Source organism: Centroberyx gerrardi, unplaced genomic scaffold (assembly GCF_048128805.1).
Source record: "Centroberyx gerrardi isolate f3 unplaced genomic scaffold, fCenGer3.hap1.cur.20231027 Scaffold_190, whole genome shotgun sequence".
NCBI lineage: Eukaryota > Metazoa > Chordata > Actinopteri > Beryciformes > Berycidae > Centroberyx > Centroberyx gerrardi.
In genome coordinates this window covers 2,501-19,078 of record NW_027605366.1, presented here as the reverse complement: position 1 = coordinate 19,078, position 16,578 = coordinate 2,501, and the positions used below count along the sequence as shown (strand labels likewise).

The 16,578-nt window shown below is 48.8% G+C and overlaps 1 protein-coding gene and 1 long non-coding RNA gene across 2 annotated transcripts; both read left to right on the top strand.

Annotated features, from left to right (window-relative positions):
- Positions 1 to 638: 638 nt before the first annotated feature.
- Positions 639 to 9,205, top strand: LOC139926761 (protein FAM117B-like; the record flags this gene model as incomplete). Its single annotated transcript, XM_078282499.1, has 5 exons — positions 639 to 851; positions 2,408 to 2,548; positions 2,998 to 3,268; positions 6,109 to 6,232; positions 7,912 to 9,205. Coding segments are annotated over 5 exons (870 nt in total), but the record flags the coding sequence as incomplete, so codon positions are not given.
- A 3,608-nt stretch (positions 9,206 to 12,813) lies between these two features.
- LOC144538452 (uncharacterized) lies at positions 12,814 to 14,227 on the top strand. Its single transcript, XR_013504279.1, has 3 exons — positions 12,814 to 12,849; positions 13,836 to 13,943; positions 14,165 to 14,227. It is a non-coding gene; the product is annotated as an uncharacterized LOC144538452 (long non-coding RNA).
- Positions 14,228 to 16,578: the final 2,351 nt, after the last annotated feature.

The following is a 16,578-nucleotide window of genomic DNA, read 5'->3' as shown; positions in this document are numbered from 1 at the left end:
GAGGAGCGGAGGGAGGGAGGGAGGCGACCTGCCAGGGTGGAGGAGCGGAGGGAGGGAGGGAGGCGACCTGCGAGGGCGGAGGAGCGGAGGGAGGGAGGGAGGCGACCTGCCAGGGTGGAGGAGCGGAGGGAGGGAGGCGACCTGCGAGGGCGGAGGAGCGGAGGGAGGGAGGCGACCTGCGAGGGTGGAGGAGCGGAGGGAGGGAGGGAGGCGACCTGCGAGGGTGGAGGAGCGGAGGGAGGGAGGGAGGCGACCTGCGAGGGTGGAGGAGCGGAGGGAGGGAGGGAGGCGACCTGCGAGGGTGGAGGAGCGGAGGGAGGGAGGGAGGCGACCTGCGAGGGTGGAGGAGCGGAGGGAGGGAGGGAGGCGACCTGCGAGGGCGGAGGAGCGGAGGGAGGGAGGGAGGCGACCTGCGAGGGCGGAGGAGCGGAGGGAGGGAGGGAGGTGGAGTCTGAACCTGACCAGCAGATAGGGAGGCGGTCTGGTCTGTAGGAGAGGACCAGGATCTTGAATCTGATGCAGCAGAGATGGAAGCCAGTGAAGCGACCGGAAGAGGGGAGAGACAGGAGAGAGTTTTGGTTTGGTTGAACACCAGACGGGCTGCAGCGTTCTGATTGGCTGTAAAGGTCTGATGGCAGAGGGTCGCCCGGCCAGAAGAGGCTGCAGGAGTCCAGGAGGGAGAGGACCAGAACCTGGACCAGGAGCTGAGACGCTTCCCTCGTAAGGAACGGGCCAATTTTGCGGATGTTACAGAGGGAGAACCTGCAGGAGCGGGTCGTCAGCTGGTCCAGGATCACCCCGAGGTTCTTGGCAGTCTGAGAGGGAAACACAGTGTTGCCATGGTGATGGAGGTCTGTGAGAGGACAGTGTTTCCTCGTTCCCTGGGAGAAAGAGTAGCTCCGTCTTGTCAGGATTGAGCTTGAGGTGGAGAACAGACATGAGGAGACGCTCCATCAGTTTGTATCTGAGGGGGAGGAGAGGTGACAGGAGAGGGGATCACATGGCCGAGGCATTTAGTATAGAGAGAGAATAGCAGGGGCCCCAGGACTGAGCCCTGAGGGGCCCCAGGACAGAGCCCTGAGGGGCCCCGGGACTGAGCCCTGAGGGACCCCAGGACAGAGCCCTGAGGGGCCCCAGGACTGAGCCCTGAGGGACCCCAGGGTGCGCAGGGTCTGGACAGAGACCTCCTCCATGAGACCTGGTGTGAGCAGGTGACATCAGTCTGGGTAGTTAGCATGACAGGACAAAGAAAAGAGAAACTCAAACTGCATCAACAGAAAATCCAAGCTCCGCCCACACTGTTTGATTGACAGGTGATCTGTGATGAGCTCCAGGATCACCGCTCCGACTCTGCAGACCGCCGCTGGTTCGAGTCCAGCTGACGGACTTCCTGTCTGCATTCCTCCTCCAAGCCTCCTTCCTTCCTCTGCACTCACTGACACATACTCTCTCTCCCTCTGTCTCTCTCTCTCTCTCTGTCTCTCTCTCTCTCTGTCTCTCTCTGTTGCTCTCTCTCTCTGTCTCTCTCTGTCTCTCTCTCTCCCTCTGTCTCTCTCTCTCTCTCTCTGTCTCTCTCTCTCTCTCTCTCTCTCTCTGTTGCTCTCTCTCTCTGTCTCTCTCTGTCTCTCTCTCCCTCTGTCTCTCTCTCTCTCTCTCTCTCTGTCTCTCTCTTTCTGTGTGTGTGTTTGACTCTGCTTCATATTAGCTATAATAGCTAGCAGCTGGGTGGGTGCGCACACACACACACACACACACACACACACACACACACACAGGCTGGTACAGCGCTGTCATAACACGCTGGTTTATTTGGATGGGGATCGACATGACACAGATCTAAACACACAGCCTGTGAGTGTGTGTGTGAGTGTGTGAGTGTGTGAGTGTGTGTGTGTGTGTGTGTGTGTGTGTGTGTCTGTGTGTGTGAGTGTGTGTGTGTGTGTGTGTGTGTTCACAGGTCATGTGAAAGTTTATGTGACTGGTCTGAACTCAGTTGCACAAAGTAGATGAGTTTGTATTGAGTAAAGTGAGTGGTCTGTCGCCCCCTGGTGGCAGACAGCAGAACAGCAGAACACATTTATATCAAAGTCCTGTGTTGGATGAATGACGGTGTCAGTGTTGCCAAAGCAAGAGGAAACATAAAAACAACAATATGTTTTTGAGTAAAATATCCAGTGAAGAATGTTTATGCAGAATTAAACACAAACCTTAAACACAAAATTTAACAGAAACGATATGTGAATTAACCCTCTGAATTGTGTGATTCAAATTATGAAACTTATGAATTAAATTATTAATAACTTATGAATTAAATTTATGAAATCTAAATCCTTAACAGTTAATAGTTTAATTCTCTCTCTCTCTCTCTCTCTCTCTCTCTCTCTCCTCTCTCTCTCTCTCTCTCCAGGCTCCAGTCTCCAGGTGTGTGTTGCTCTCTCGCCCGGTCTCCAAGGCGACGGTGATCCGCCTGCAGAGCAGCCTGGAGGGTCTGAACCAGGAGATCGAGAGGATCACCATCACACACACACACACACACACACACAGCGCGGTGAGGCGGCAGGGTGTGTGTGTGTGTGTGTGTGTGTGCGCTAATGCAAATGATGCATGTGATACAGAGTAATATTAATGTGCTATTAATATGATTTATTAGTCAGTTACAGAACATTAATATGATTCAGGAACTCACTATTAATAATAGTGGAATATTAATGTAAGTTAAGTCATGTTAATATTAATAGGATTTTGTAAGTGAGACGCCTGAGTTTGAGTAATGTAGAAGGATTTAGAAGCTCTGTATTAATTTTAATGTAATATTAATATTAATGAGTCTGTATGAGTATTAATATAATTGAGTGAGTCAGACAGCTGAGTTAGAGTAATAATGATTTAGCAGCTCTCTATTAATAATAATGTCAGATGTATGTAAGTTAATAATGTAAATGAATCTGAGTCATCTAATATTAATGCTAATAATAATAATAATTGTCTTCTCTCCAGCAGCAGGAAGAAATCCCTGACGGTCGCCGCCCCCCTCCTCCCCTCCTCCAATCACATTCCAGCCTGCCCTCCCCTCTCCACCAATCACACAGCGCCTCTCGAACCGTCGACACCCAGACGCCGAACTCCGCCTCCGACATCACCTCCGGTAACCGTAGCAACGACAGCAGTAGCCACGCCCACTCCATATCTCCTTCCTTCCTGTCTGCCGCCGAGGAGGAAGAGAGTCCGCCATGTTGCAGCGAGGAGCTGCTGGACGAGAGAGACAGAGGTGTGTGTGTGTGTGTGGGGGGGGGGGTTACCATGTGGTGTTACCATGTGGTGTTAGCATGTGGTGTTAGCATGTGGTGTTACCATGTGGCGTTACCATGTGGCGTTACCATGTGGCGTTACCATGTGGCGTTAGCATGTGGTGTTACCATGTGGCGTTACCATGTGGCGTTACCATGTGGCGTTACCATGTGGCGTTAGCATGTGGCGTTAGCATGTGGCGTTAGCATGTGGCGTTACCATGTGGCGTTACCATGTGGCGTTACCATGTGGCGTTAGCATGCGTTATAATGTGATGTTATGACAGTGTCATTGAGTGACCAATAAGAACACAGCCTTCACTGACAGTGTGCTGGTGCGGTAGTACAGCTGTAAACAACAAGTGTGGAACTGGAAAAGCAGAGCAGTCGGCAGACATAGGACACAGGATGTAGGAGGTAGGATGTAGGACACAGGGTGTAGGAGGTAGGATGTAGGACACAGGGTGTAGGAGGTAGGATGTAGGACACGGTGTAGGAGGTAGGATGTAGGACACAGAGTGTAGGAGGTAGGATGTAGGACACGGTGTAGGAGGTAGGATGTAGGACACAGAGTGTAGGAGGTAGGACACAGGGTGTAGGAGGTAGGATGTAGGGTGTAGGAGGTAGGATGTAGGACACAGAGTGTAGGAGGTAGGATGTAGGACACAGGGTGTAGGAGGTAGGACACAGGGTGTAGGAGGTAGGACACAGGGTGTAGGATGTAGGACACAGGGTGTAGGAGGTAGGATGTAGGACACAGGGTGTAGGATGTAGGACACAGGGTGTAGGAGGTAGGATGTAGGACACAGGGTGTAGGATGTAGGACACAGGGTGTAGGAGGTAGGATGTAGGACACAGGGTGTAGGATGTAGGACACAGGGTGTAGGAGGTAGGATGTAGGACACAGGGTGTAGGAGGTAGGATGTAGGACACAGGGTGTAGGAGGTAGGACGTAGGACACAGGGTGTAGGATGTAGGACACAGGGTGTAGGATGTAGGATGTAGGACAGGGTGTAGGATGTAGGACAGGGTGTAGGAGGTAGGATGTAGGACACAGGGTGTAGGATGTAGGACACAGGGTGTAGGAGGTAGGATGTAGGACACAGGGTGTAGGAGGTAGGACACAGGGTGTAGGAGGTAGGATGTAGGACACAGGGTGTAGGAGGTAGGATGTAGGACACAGGGTGTAGGAGGTAGGACACAGGGTGTAGGAGGTAGGATGTAGGACACAGGGTGTAGGATGTAGGACACAGGGTGTAGGATGTAGGACACAGGGTGTAGGAGGTAGGATGTAGGACACAGGGTGTAGGGTGTAGGAGGTAGGATGTAGGACACAGGGTGTAGGAGGTAGGATGTAGGACACAGGGTGTAGGAGGTAGGACACAGGGTGTAGGAGGTAGGATGTATGACACAGGGTGTAGGAGGTAGGATGTAGGACACAGGGTGCATGATGTAGGACACAGGGTGTAGGAGGTAGGATGTAGGACACAGGGTGTAGGATGTAGGACACAGGGTGTAGGAGGTAGGATGTAGGACACAGGGTGTAGGAGGTAGGATGTAGGACACAGGGTGTAGGATGTAGGACACAGGGTGTAGGAGGTAAGATGTAGGACACAGGGTGTAGGAGGTAGGATGTAGGACACAGGGTGTAGGAGGTAGGACACAGGGTGTAGGAGGTAGGATGTAGGACAGGGTGTAGGATGTAGGACACAGGGTGTAGGAGGTAGGATGTAGGACACAGGGTGTAGGATGTAGGACACAGGGTGTAGGAGGTAGGATGTAGGACACAGGGTGTAGGAGGTAACGTAGGACACGGTGTAGGAGGTAGGATGTAGGACACAGGGTGTAGGAGGTAGGACACAGGGTGTAGGAGGTAGGATGTAGGACACAGGGTGTAGGAGGTAGGATGTAGGACACAGGGTGTAGGAGGTAGGACACAGGGTGTAGGAGGTAGGATGTAGGACACAGGGTGTAGGAGGTAGGACACAGGGTGTAGGAGGTAGGATGTAGGACACAGGGTGTAGGAGGTAGGACACAGGGTGTAGGAGGTAGGATGTAGGACACAGGGTGTAGGATGTAGGACACAGGGTGTAGGAGGTAGGATGTAGGACACAGGGTGTAGGAGGTAGGACACAGGGTGTAGGATGTAGGACACAGGGTGTAGGAGGTAGGATGTAGGACACAGGGTGTAGGAGGTAGGACACAGGGTGTAGGATGTAGGACACAGGGTGTAGGAGGTAGGATGTAGGACACAGGGTGTAGGAGGTAGGACACAGGGTGTAGGAGGTAGGATGTAGGACACAGGGTGTAGGAGGTAGGACACAGGGTGTAGGAGGTAGGATGTAGGACACAGGGTGTAGGAGGTAGGACACAGGGTGTAGGAGGTAGGATGTAGGACACAGGGTGTAGGATGTAGGACACAGGGTGTAGGAGGTAGGATGTAGGACACAGGGTGTAGGAGGTAGGACACAGGGTGTAGGATGTAGGACACAGGGTGTAGGAGGTAGGATGTAGGACACAGGGTGTAGGAGGTAGGACACAGGGTGTAGGATGTAGGACACAGGGTGTAGGAGGTAGGATGTAGGACACAGGGTGTAGGAGGTAGGACACAGGGTGCATGATGTAAAGATAGTAGGTTGATATAACTCTCTGGTACAGAAGTGGAGAGTTTGTTGTTAGCAGCAAACTGTCCTGCTCTCCTTAAGTACATGTCCGTCTTCTACTGTCTTCCTGTGTGTTCTACTGTATTCTAATGTTGTTCTACTGTCTTCCTGTGTGTTCTACTGTATTCTAATGTTGTTCTACTGTCTCTCCTCTCCAGACCGGAGCGTGAGTTCTCCTGTGCCTCAGTTCTCCTCGTCTCCCAAACCCAACAACAGCTTCCTGTTCAAGCGGGAGCCTCCGGAGGGCTGCGAGAGAGTGAAGGTGTTCACTGACCAGCCACAGTCAGTACAATGCTGCCTGTAGTGTTTAGATGTCAGCTTGTTAGCTAGCTAACCATTATCTGGTCAGCTAACATCACTGTCTTGTTGTTAACACATCTGATTAACACACTAGCTAACGTAGCTAGTGGCAGCTAGCGTTAGCATGTTCACATTAACATCAGTGTCTCTGCTGGCTAGTTAGCTAGGTAACAGTTTGTTCAGGTTAAAGGATAAGTCTGGTGGTTTTTAATGCATTTCTTACCGTCAACAAATCCTATGAAAATCAGCAATGAATTTGTTCTGCCAACAAGTCTGGTCCATGCAGCGGTCCCAGTGCAGCCTCATGTCCCAGCAGCCATAGAACTGCATTGTATTAAAAACTATTAAACCCCGTCACAGAGCCATGCTGCTGCTCTGCAGCATATTTCATCATCACGATGCACCGGGCCGGACGACTTTTTCCTCAAACGACTTAATAAGCCGACCGTAAACACGTTTTCATCTCAGGAAAGTAGTTCCGTAGCACAGAAAATAGTCCCCGGCGTAATGAAGAATTTGTTCCCGTTTGAATTTGATTTGGTAATAACTACAACAGTCTGACTTTTCATGGTAACAGTTAGCGATTTTTAAAATGTAAACTATGTCTTTGTGAGCTGTATTTAAAGGTTTTTAGCTTACAATTGGAGCCAATGACTTCCAGGTTGACGGCTGAAAAGGGAACGAGGGAAAGTCGGAAAGTAATGAGAGGAGAGCAAACACATTGTTGATTTTGTTATTTTCATAGGATTTGTTGACGATAAGAAATGCATTAAAAAGCATCGGCCTTATCCTTTAACTGAGCTGACTCTTCTCAAGCTACAACTCAGAGTGTTTTGGAGTAGAGACTAGGGCTAAAGACAAGACAGTTTACTGTGTCACAGTAACCAAATCCACCTTATCACACTATTCACTTTTACTGAGAACGTTACTGAATGGATCTACAGCCACACCACAACAAGCTGACTCAGCTGCTCTCTGCTTCTAGCTGCTTCTACAGATTTACACTTTATTAACTAACACACAGTTCTACAGATTTACACTTTATTAACTAACACACAGTTCTACAGATTTACACTTTATTAACTAACACACAGTTCTACATGTTCCTCCATCATGAGACTCAGCTGCTGCTGCAGGTTGATGAATAAACTACAAAGCCTTTACAGCCAAAGTGTTTCTTAATTTGGGTTGGTTACTCTGGTCCAATAGCCAGCTAATCTCTCTCTCTCTCTCTGTCTCTCCCTCTCTCTCTCTCTCTGTCTCTCTGTCTCTCTCTCTCTCTCTCTCTCTTTCTCTCTCTCTTTCTCTCTCTCTTTCTCTCTCTGTCTCTCTCTGTCTCTCTCTCTCTCTCTCTCTCTCTTTCTCTCTCTCTTTCTCTCTCTGTCTCCCTCTGTCTCTCTCTCCCTCTCTCTCTCTCTCTCTCTCTCTCTCCTCTCTCTCTCTCTCTCTCTCTCTCTCTCTCTCTCTCTCTCTCTCCCTCTCTCTCTCTCTCTCTCTCTCTCTCTCTCCCTCTCTCTCTCTCTCTGTCTCTCCCTCTCTCTCTCTCTCTGTCTCTCTGTCTCTCTCTCTCTCTCTCTCTCTTTCTCTCTCTCTCTCTCCCTCTCTCTCTCTCTCTCTCTCCCTCTCTCTCTCTCTCTCTCCCTCTCTCTCTCTCTCTCCAGTCGTCAGCAGTGTGTCTCTGTCGTGTTTGAGGCTCCAGACAGGAACAAGGTGAACTTCGTGTCCAACAGCAGCTCCGCCTTCAGCCTCCTCACCAAACCGTCCAATCAGCTCAGACAGTAGACGCACCGCCGTCCAATCACATCGACATCGGGAGGGGGCATGATCGAGCGTTCTGGATCCACTTCCGGGAACAGGAAACGGACCGGAGTCTGATCTGAATGTGTTTGGGTTAAAAAGATGAAACTTGATTGATGCTTGTGAGGAAGTCAGGTTGTTGCAGTAGGAAACAGTGTGAGGATACAGCAAAGAAAAATAGAATAGAAATAAGAAACGAACAAATGGGGTTAAACACATTTTCATTTTCATCACATATTTCTACTGGACAGTCTTATTTAAACACCCCCCATTTGTTCTGTTTCTATTTACATAAGAAAGTTAATTTGGACCAAATTAAACTCAAACCCAAAGTCCTCTGAGGCTGAGATTTCTACTGTGGAGTGATTCCTCTCCTGAAACATAGACAGTCTTTGGCATTTTCAAGAAGCGTGACCTGTGATTGGTCGATGTGAAAAGGTAGCTGCACAAATCAGACTCAAACCAGCCTCTTCGGTACTGAGTCTGATTTGAACTTACAGATGAACTGGTGTTGATTTGAATGGGAATGGCAGATCTGTTCCCTCCAGTTCTATAGCTAGACCTTTGCCAAAGCGATGATCCAGAACCAGCTGATCCAGAACCAGCTGATCCAGAACCAGCTGATCCAGAACCAGCTGATCCAGAACCAGCTGAACTCACAATACTGAGTTCTTCTAACTTTTCCAGTCCTCCTTCTTCCTCCTCCAAATTTCAGTTATCATGACGTTAATCAAATCAATCAATCAGTTCAGGACGCGGATTTTCTTCAGAATCCAAACATCAAAACTGTCTGTCTGTCTGTCTGTCTGTCTGTCTGTCTGTCTGTCTGTCTGTCTGCCTGTCTGTCATGCTGTCTGTCTGTCTGTCTGTCTGTCATGCTGTCTGTCTGTCTGTCTGTCTGTCATGCTGGATGTAAACAGTCTGTTGCTGTGTGTTTTTCTGCAGGTTTCCTTCAGATAGACAACAACTGCAATAATACTCTTTGTATTTCATTTTGGAGTGAAACTCTCCACCTGCTTTACTTCAGGTGGGGATGCAAAACGGCTCAAATCAAACTGACCGTCAGCTGACTGACGTGTTGTCGTGTTTCTGCTTTAAAAAGGGCTGTTTGTATATGAAACAGCAGATTGTTGGAAATAACATGTAAAATGTGTCTGTAACAGACTGAGTCAGTCTGTAACAGAGCTGAGTCAGTCAGTTACTGACTGAGTCTGTTACTGACTGAGTCTGTTACTGACTGACTCAGTCTGTTACAGACTGAGTCAGTCTGTAACAGAGCTGACTCAGTCTGTTACTGACTGAGTCAGTAACAGACTGAGTCAGTCAGTAACAGACTCAGTCAGTAACAGACTCAGTCAGTAACTGACTGACTCAGCTCTGTTACAGACTGAGTCAGTCTGTAACAGAGCTGACTCAGTCTGTTACTGACTGAGTCTGTAACAGACTGAGTCAGTCAGTAAGAGACTGAGTCAGTAACAGACTGAGTCAGTCAGTAACAGACTGAGTCTGTAACAGACTGAGTCAGTCAGTAACAGACTGAGTCAGTAACAGACTGAGTCAGTAACAGACTGAGTCAGTCAGTAACAGACTGAGTCAGTCAGTAACAGACTCACGGCTCTGCTCCACTGCAGCTGTCGGCCGTCAGCCATCAGAGGAAGGATTCCTTCAGCAGCAGTGAACGTTGCTCCACTGCTCGCGCTGCGTTGCGTCCGAGCTAAAAAATGGCCGAGGTTCAATTCTCGACGGCTGACGCAGCGTTCTCCCTCACTGAGATAAAGTTGAGTTGATTGTTTTCTGGTGAATCCATTCAGAAGTCAACGTGCTCTGTGGAGCAGGAGAACGCCGCCGGTGCGGCGCTGACGGCGGCGTGACATCACGCCGGTGCGGCACGACATCACGCCGGTGCGGCGCTGACGGCGGCGTGACATCACGCCGGTGCGGCGCGACATCACGCCGGTGCGGCGCTGACGGCGGCGTGACATCACGCCGGTGTGGCACGACATCACGCCGGTGCGGCGCTGACGGCGGCGTGACATCACGCCGGTAGTGCAGCTGTTACAGTCTGACTGTTACTGTTTGACAGATCTGTGTTTCACTTCAGTTTGTTTCTCTTTGACTGAACATGAACTCATAAAGTCTCTGGAAACTTCTCATCAGTCACCATGGCAACAATAAACACCTGTATGACCAATTAGAGCTACTTCCTGTCTTTATTTCTTGTTGTTATCAGCGTTATTTCCTCTGCACACACACACACACACACACACACACACACACACACACACAGAGGTCAGGACTGGAATGAAGAGTTCAGTGGCTGTGTGTGTGTGTGTGTGTGTGTCTCCTGCAGTGGTAATGGTTGGGTGATTGAACCGGTGCAGTCATGCAGTCTTGAACCCCACCAACACACACACACACACACACACACACACACACACACACACACCCTGGCCGGTCCATTGTGTGTTTTTTGTGAACGCTCTGCCAGATCTGTTCACACGGACACAAGAGAGGGAGCCTGTTCAAACAGGCTTACACACACACACACACACACACACACACTAACATCATTATCATCACTAACACACACTATATCTTTCCCTTCATGTCTCCATCATCATGATAATTCTCAGCTCACAGGAATATTTCGCTCCACCCGCTGTCAGGCTGCTGTGACCTCTGACCTTTGACCTCCTGCTGAATCCAAATGTCTGGACTCTGGTCTTGTAACGTAGCTTCATCACAGACTGGACTTCTCTCTCTGGCTCTTCTAGTCAACATGGCAGCAAGGAGAGAAGCTGCTTTGGTTCTTGCTGTAAAACCTCTCAGCTCAGTGACTTGCTGTGAGTCTCTTTATACAGAAGCTAGTCCGACGGGTCACAGCAAGATGGCCGCCGCTCCGACCGTCCGGGAACGCTGATCTGAATGAGAATGACCGGTCTATCTGTTCTAGTTCTGTGTGTAGCTTTTGCTGTAATGAACTAGAAAACTTTAAGGTCCCACATGGTGTAAACAGGACTCCCTCTCCTCTGTGATGATAAAGGAGTTGGATGTGTATCTAAACATGGTGAAAGTATCAAAACTAAATCCACACAATCCATATTAGAAAAGCGAGCCTCTAAACGAGCCGTTTGGACTTCCGTAACTTTGCGGCGTCACAAAGGTTCGCTCATTATCATTTCTGTAAGAAATAATAGACTAACAAAGTGTTTTTTTCAAAGCGGTCGAGCGGTCGTCATCGTTTATTACCGGAGAGTTTTCCCTACCTGTAGCCGCCGGGCCGCGGCGTCTCACGTTTCGCTCTCGAAACGGTTAGCCGATCGGAACGGAGGGTCGTTAATATTAATGAGCCTTAAAGACACGGAGACAGAAACGGCCTGTTCTTGGTAAGGCTCAGAGAGATGCTGGAAAATGAACGTGGAGAAATGGATTGAGAGTGTTTTTGGTTCATGACACCACACACACAGCTCTGAATGGACAGAAAGACACAAAATAAAACTCACAGTGAGAATATGGAGCTTTAACCTGCCAGACTGAACTGAGAGTTCATGTTAAACCCCGTCCAGCTGCTGCAGGGTGAAAGTCTCCCAGCTGTAGGAAACAGAATGTGAACTGAACTGGAATGACAGCAAACAGAACTGAAGTCCATTAAATTCTAAGAGAAATAAAAAAGAAATTCTAATGTAAGAACTTCTAACTGTCTTCTCTTCTAACAGTTTGTCTCGACTAAACATTATAAATCAAACATGAATCAAATAAAAGACAGTTCAACAAATCAAACACACTCAGTCATAATGTATGGATTACATCACATGTTCTGCATCAAACACCAGCTGAAAGGTTCCTTTAACATTTTATGATATTCAGTATTGATCATGTAGAACACAATGTGTAGAAGAAGAATACAGCAAACTGCTGCATGGATCCAGGAGTGTAAAGCACATCAACAGCTGATTTAACAGTCACAGTGTTTTGGTGGATTTCTCCTTTAACTTCCAGCTTCTCCTTCAGTTTCACATCAAGACGCCCGGAGCAAAGAAACACAAAGTACTGTGACTCAGAGTTTCAGCTGTAGTAGTACTGTAGTACTGTAGTACTGTAGTACTGCAGTGTACAAATACTACTGTACTGCACCGTCTCTCTGCAGTCCAGTCTGCCTGCTGCTCTGTTGGTTTAAAAGCCTTCACACAGGATCAGCTGTTATTACAGCAGACTGACACACACACACACACACACACACACCTTGTAGGAATGCTGACTGTGGCGTCGGGGTTTTAGCAGAGACACAGACTGGAGGATTGTTTGGAAAACTCATGGGAACCAAAGTCTGTCTTCTATTCTGTTCTGTTCTATTCTGTTCTACTCTACTCTACTCTCAGTGCAGCAGCACCTGCACCACCTGCTGCTGTACCTCCACCAATTCACTTCCAACATTATTATGGTCTGCTGTGTTTTAAAGCTCTCTCCACACTGACCACACACACACACACACACACACACACACACACACACAGACCCACACACACACACACACACACAGAGAGAGAGAGAGAGAGAGAGAAAGACACAAAGTAATATGTCACTGTTGTTTTTTCCAGACAGAGCAGCGCCACTCCGCGGTAGAAATTAGTTACTGCAACTTTAATCCAAACGACGGAGTCCTCAGAGGGTCAAACAAGCCACGTACAGCGTCCTAATGCAGAAAGGCGAAAGCGTTTTGTCGTGGACGGGAACGAGGCAGCCGACTCTGCCGCAAAGAAAAACATAGAAGAAGAAGGAGGAGGAAGCGGACTGAAGACGAGGTTGAGTAGACTCGTTTTCATTTTCAGCCTGATATAAATACTCCAGCCGCTCCGCGCGAGCTGGTGACGGCAGACAGCAGACAGCAGCTAGCAGCTAGCAGCTAGCTTACTGCTACTGAGGGTTAAACAGAGACACTTAACACTTTCACTCTGACGTCGTTAGCCTGCAGCAGCTAGCTGTTAGCTTCTCTGCCCAACATGGCGCTCAGTTTGATACCAGTGATGTAGTGGAGAATAAAACATATACACTTTATTACCGCCTTTTCAGGTTGAAACAAAAACATTTTTCATGACAAAACATGATAGTAAGCTGTATCAACCTGAGTTATGTGAAGAAAAAAAACATATTTCAATTTTTGTAAGTGTAATTAATTTTTGTTTATTGTGTTGTGAGTTCACTCTGCTTTTTACTGAGCAAATGAAGAACTTCACATCGTGTTTTCCACATCATGTGACTCAAAACATCATCAGGTCCTACTGAAGGCCTGCAGCCACACCTTCTATTGTACACAAAGCTGCATTTATTTTCAATAAATATTTCTATTGAAAAACAATGGATTTGTTTTAATACTTTGCCATGACTCAAAATGTAAATAAAATTCTACTGCATGCTCCACAACTCATTTTTAAATAAATATTTAATGGAAAAATAAAGCATTTTTCTTTTTTCAAAAGCGTCCACACAGCTGTTTATACTGTCAGTAGATGCTTCATATCACTTATATAAATACTGAAATGAGAAAATGAAATCCAACCCCCTTTACCCCCCCCCCCCCCACACACACACACACTCAACACACACACACACACACACAACCCTAACCCAAAACACAGAGAAGAGACAAAATGAACATGAAGTTCAACATGGAGGAAAATGACTGAATAACAAATAAATTAAGTTCTAATCCTGCTGCCTGTGTGTGTGTGTGTATGTGTGTGTGTGTGTGTGCGTGCGTGCGTGTGTGTGTGTGTGTGTGTGGTGTCAGACTAACATGGAGGAGCAGGAGAGGATGCTGCAGCCATCTGACTCCGGGCCGGTAACCATGGAGACGGCAGACAGGAACAGTGATGCTGACGGTCCGCTGACTCAGCAGGTGAGACGGACTGTCTGTCACCTAACTGAACCTTTACTGAACCACTGAATCCAGGTGATGATGTCACCTCCTATGGAGTACAGCAGGTGGTGACATCATCACCTGGCACCACAGACCAGCCAATAGCAGATGGCCGTTTCAGTAGCATGTTTGTGCCTTTATGGGTTCAGTTCCTGTTTAAAAGTGAAAAACTGAGGAAACTGAAGGTCGGCTCTCTCCAGACTGCAGGTCCTGGATCAGATCTGCAGGTCAGCTGTTCCTCCTCCTGCCCCGCCCCCCCGCCCAGCTTCACCACAGGAAGCGGTTTCCCTCCATCGGTCCAGCAGCAGCAGCTGATCGTCCTGCAGCAGCGGACAGACGCTGCAGTGTGAGCGCATGGTGAGACAGACAGAGACAGACTGGAGACAGACTGAGACAGACAGACAGACAGAGACAGACTGGAGACAGACAGAGACAGACAGACAGACAGAGACAGACAGAGACAGACTGAGACAGACAGAGACAGAACTGGAGACAGACAGAGACAGACAGAGACAGACAGAGACAGACAGACAGACAGAGACAGACAGAGACAGACAGACAGACTGGAGACAGACAGAGACAGACAGACAGACTGGAGACAGACAGACAGACAGACAGAGACAGACAGAGACAGACTGGAGACAGACAGAGACAGACAGAGACAGACAGACAGACTGAGACAGACAGACAGACAGACTGGAGACAGACAGAGACAGACAGAGACAGACAGAGACAGACTGAGACAGACAGAGAGAGACAGAGACAGACAGAGACAGACAGACAGACAGAGACAGACAGAGACAGACAGACAGACTGGAGACAGACAGACAGACAGACTGGAGACAGACAGAGACAGACAGAGACAGACAGAGACAGACTGAGACAGACAGAGAGAGACAGAGACAGACAGAGACAGACAGACAGACAGAGACAGACAGAGACAGACTGGAGACAGACAGAGACAGACTGGAGACAGACTGGAGACAGACAGAGACAGACAGAGACAGACAGAGACAGACTGGAGACAGACAGACAGACAGACAGAGACAGACAGAGACAGACTGGAGACAGACAGAGACAGACAGAGACAGACTGGAGACAGACTGGAGACAGACAGAGACAGACAGAGACAGACTGGAGACAGACAGAGACAGACAGAGACAGACTGAGACAGACAGAGAGAGACAGAGACAGACAGAGACAGACTGGAGACAGACAGAGACAGACAGAGACAGACTGGAGACAGACAGAGACAGACAGAGACAGACAGAGACAGACTGGAGACAGACAGAGACAGACAGAGACAGACTGAGACAGACAGAGACAGACAGAGACAGACAGAGACAGACTGGAGACAGACAGAGACAGACAGAGACAGACTGAGACAGACAGAGACAGACAGAGACAGACAGAGACAGACTGAGACAGACAGAGACAGACTGGAGACAGACAGAGACAGACAGAGACAGACAGAGACAGACAGAGACAGACTGAGACAGACAGAGACAGACAGAGGACAGACTGGAGACAGACAGAGACAGACAGAGACAGACAGAGACAGACAGAGACAGACAGGAGACAGACAGAGACAGACTGGAGACAGACAGAGACAGACTGAGACAGACAGAGACAGACAGACAGACAGAGACAGACTGGAGACAGACAGAGACAGACTGGAGACAGACAGAGACAGACAGAGACAGACAGAGACAGACTGGAGACAGACAGAGACAGACTGGAGACAGACAGAGACAGACTGGAGACAGACAGAGACAGACAGAGACAGACAGAGACAGACAGACAGACAGAGACAGACTGGAGACAGACAGAGACAGACAGAGACAGACTGGAGACAGACAGAGACAGACAGAGACAGACAGAGACAGACAGACAGACAGAGACAGACAGAGACAGACAGACAGACTGGAGACAGACAGAGACAGACAGAGACAGACAGACAGACTGGAGACAGACAGAGACAGACAGAGACAGACAGAGACAGACAGAGACAGACAGAGAGAGACAGAGACAGACAGAGACAGACAGAGACAGACAGAGACAGACAGACAGACAGAGACAGACAGAGACAGACTGGAGACAGACTGGAGACAGACAGAGACAGACTGGAGACAGACTGGAGACAGACAGAGACAGACAGAGACAGACAGAGACAGACAGAGACAGACTGGAGACAGACAGAGACAGACTGGAGACAGACTGGAGACAGACAGAGACAGACTGGAGACAGACTGGAGACAGACAGAGACAGACAGAGACAGACAGAGACAGACAGAGACAGACAGAGACAGACTGGAGACAGACAGAGACAGACAGAGACAGACAGAGACAGACTGGAGACAGACAGAGACAGACAGAGACAGACAGAGACAGACTGGAGACAGACAGAGACAGACTGAGACAGACTGGAGACAGACAGAGACAGACTGAGACAGACTGGAGACAGACTGGAGACAGACAGAGACAGACAGAGACAGACAGAGACAGACAGAGACAGACAGACAGACAGAGACAGACAGAGACAGACAGAGACAGACTGGAGACAGACAGAGACAGACAGAGACAGACAGAGACAGACTGAGACAGACAGAGACAG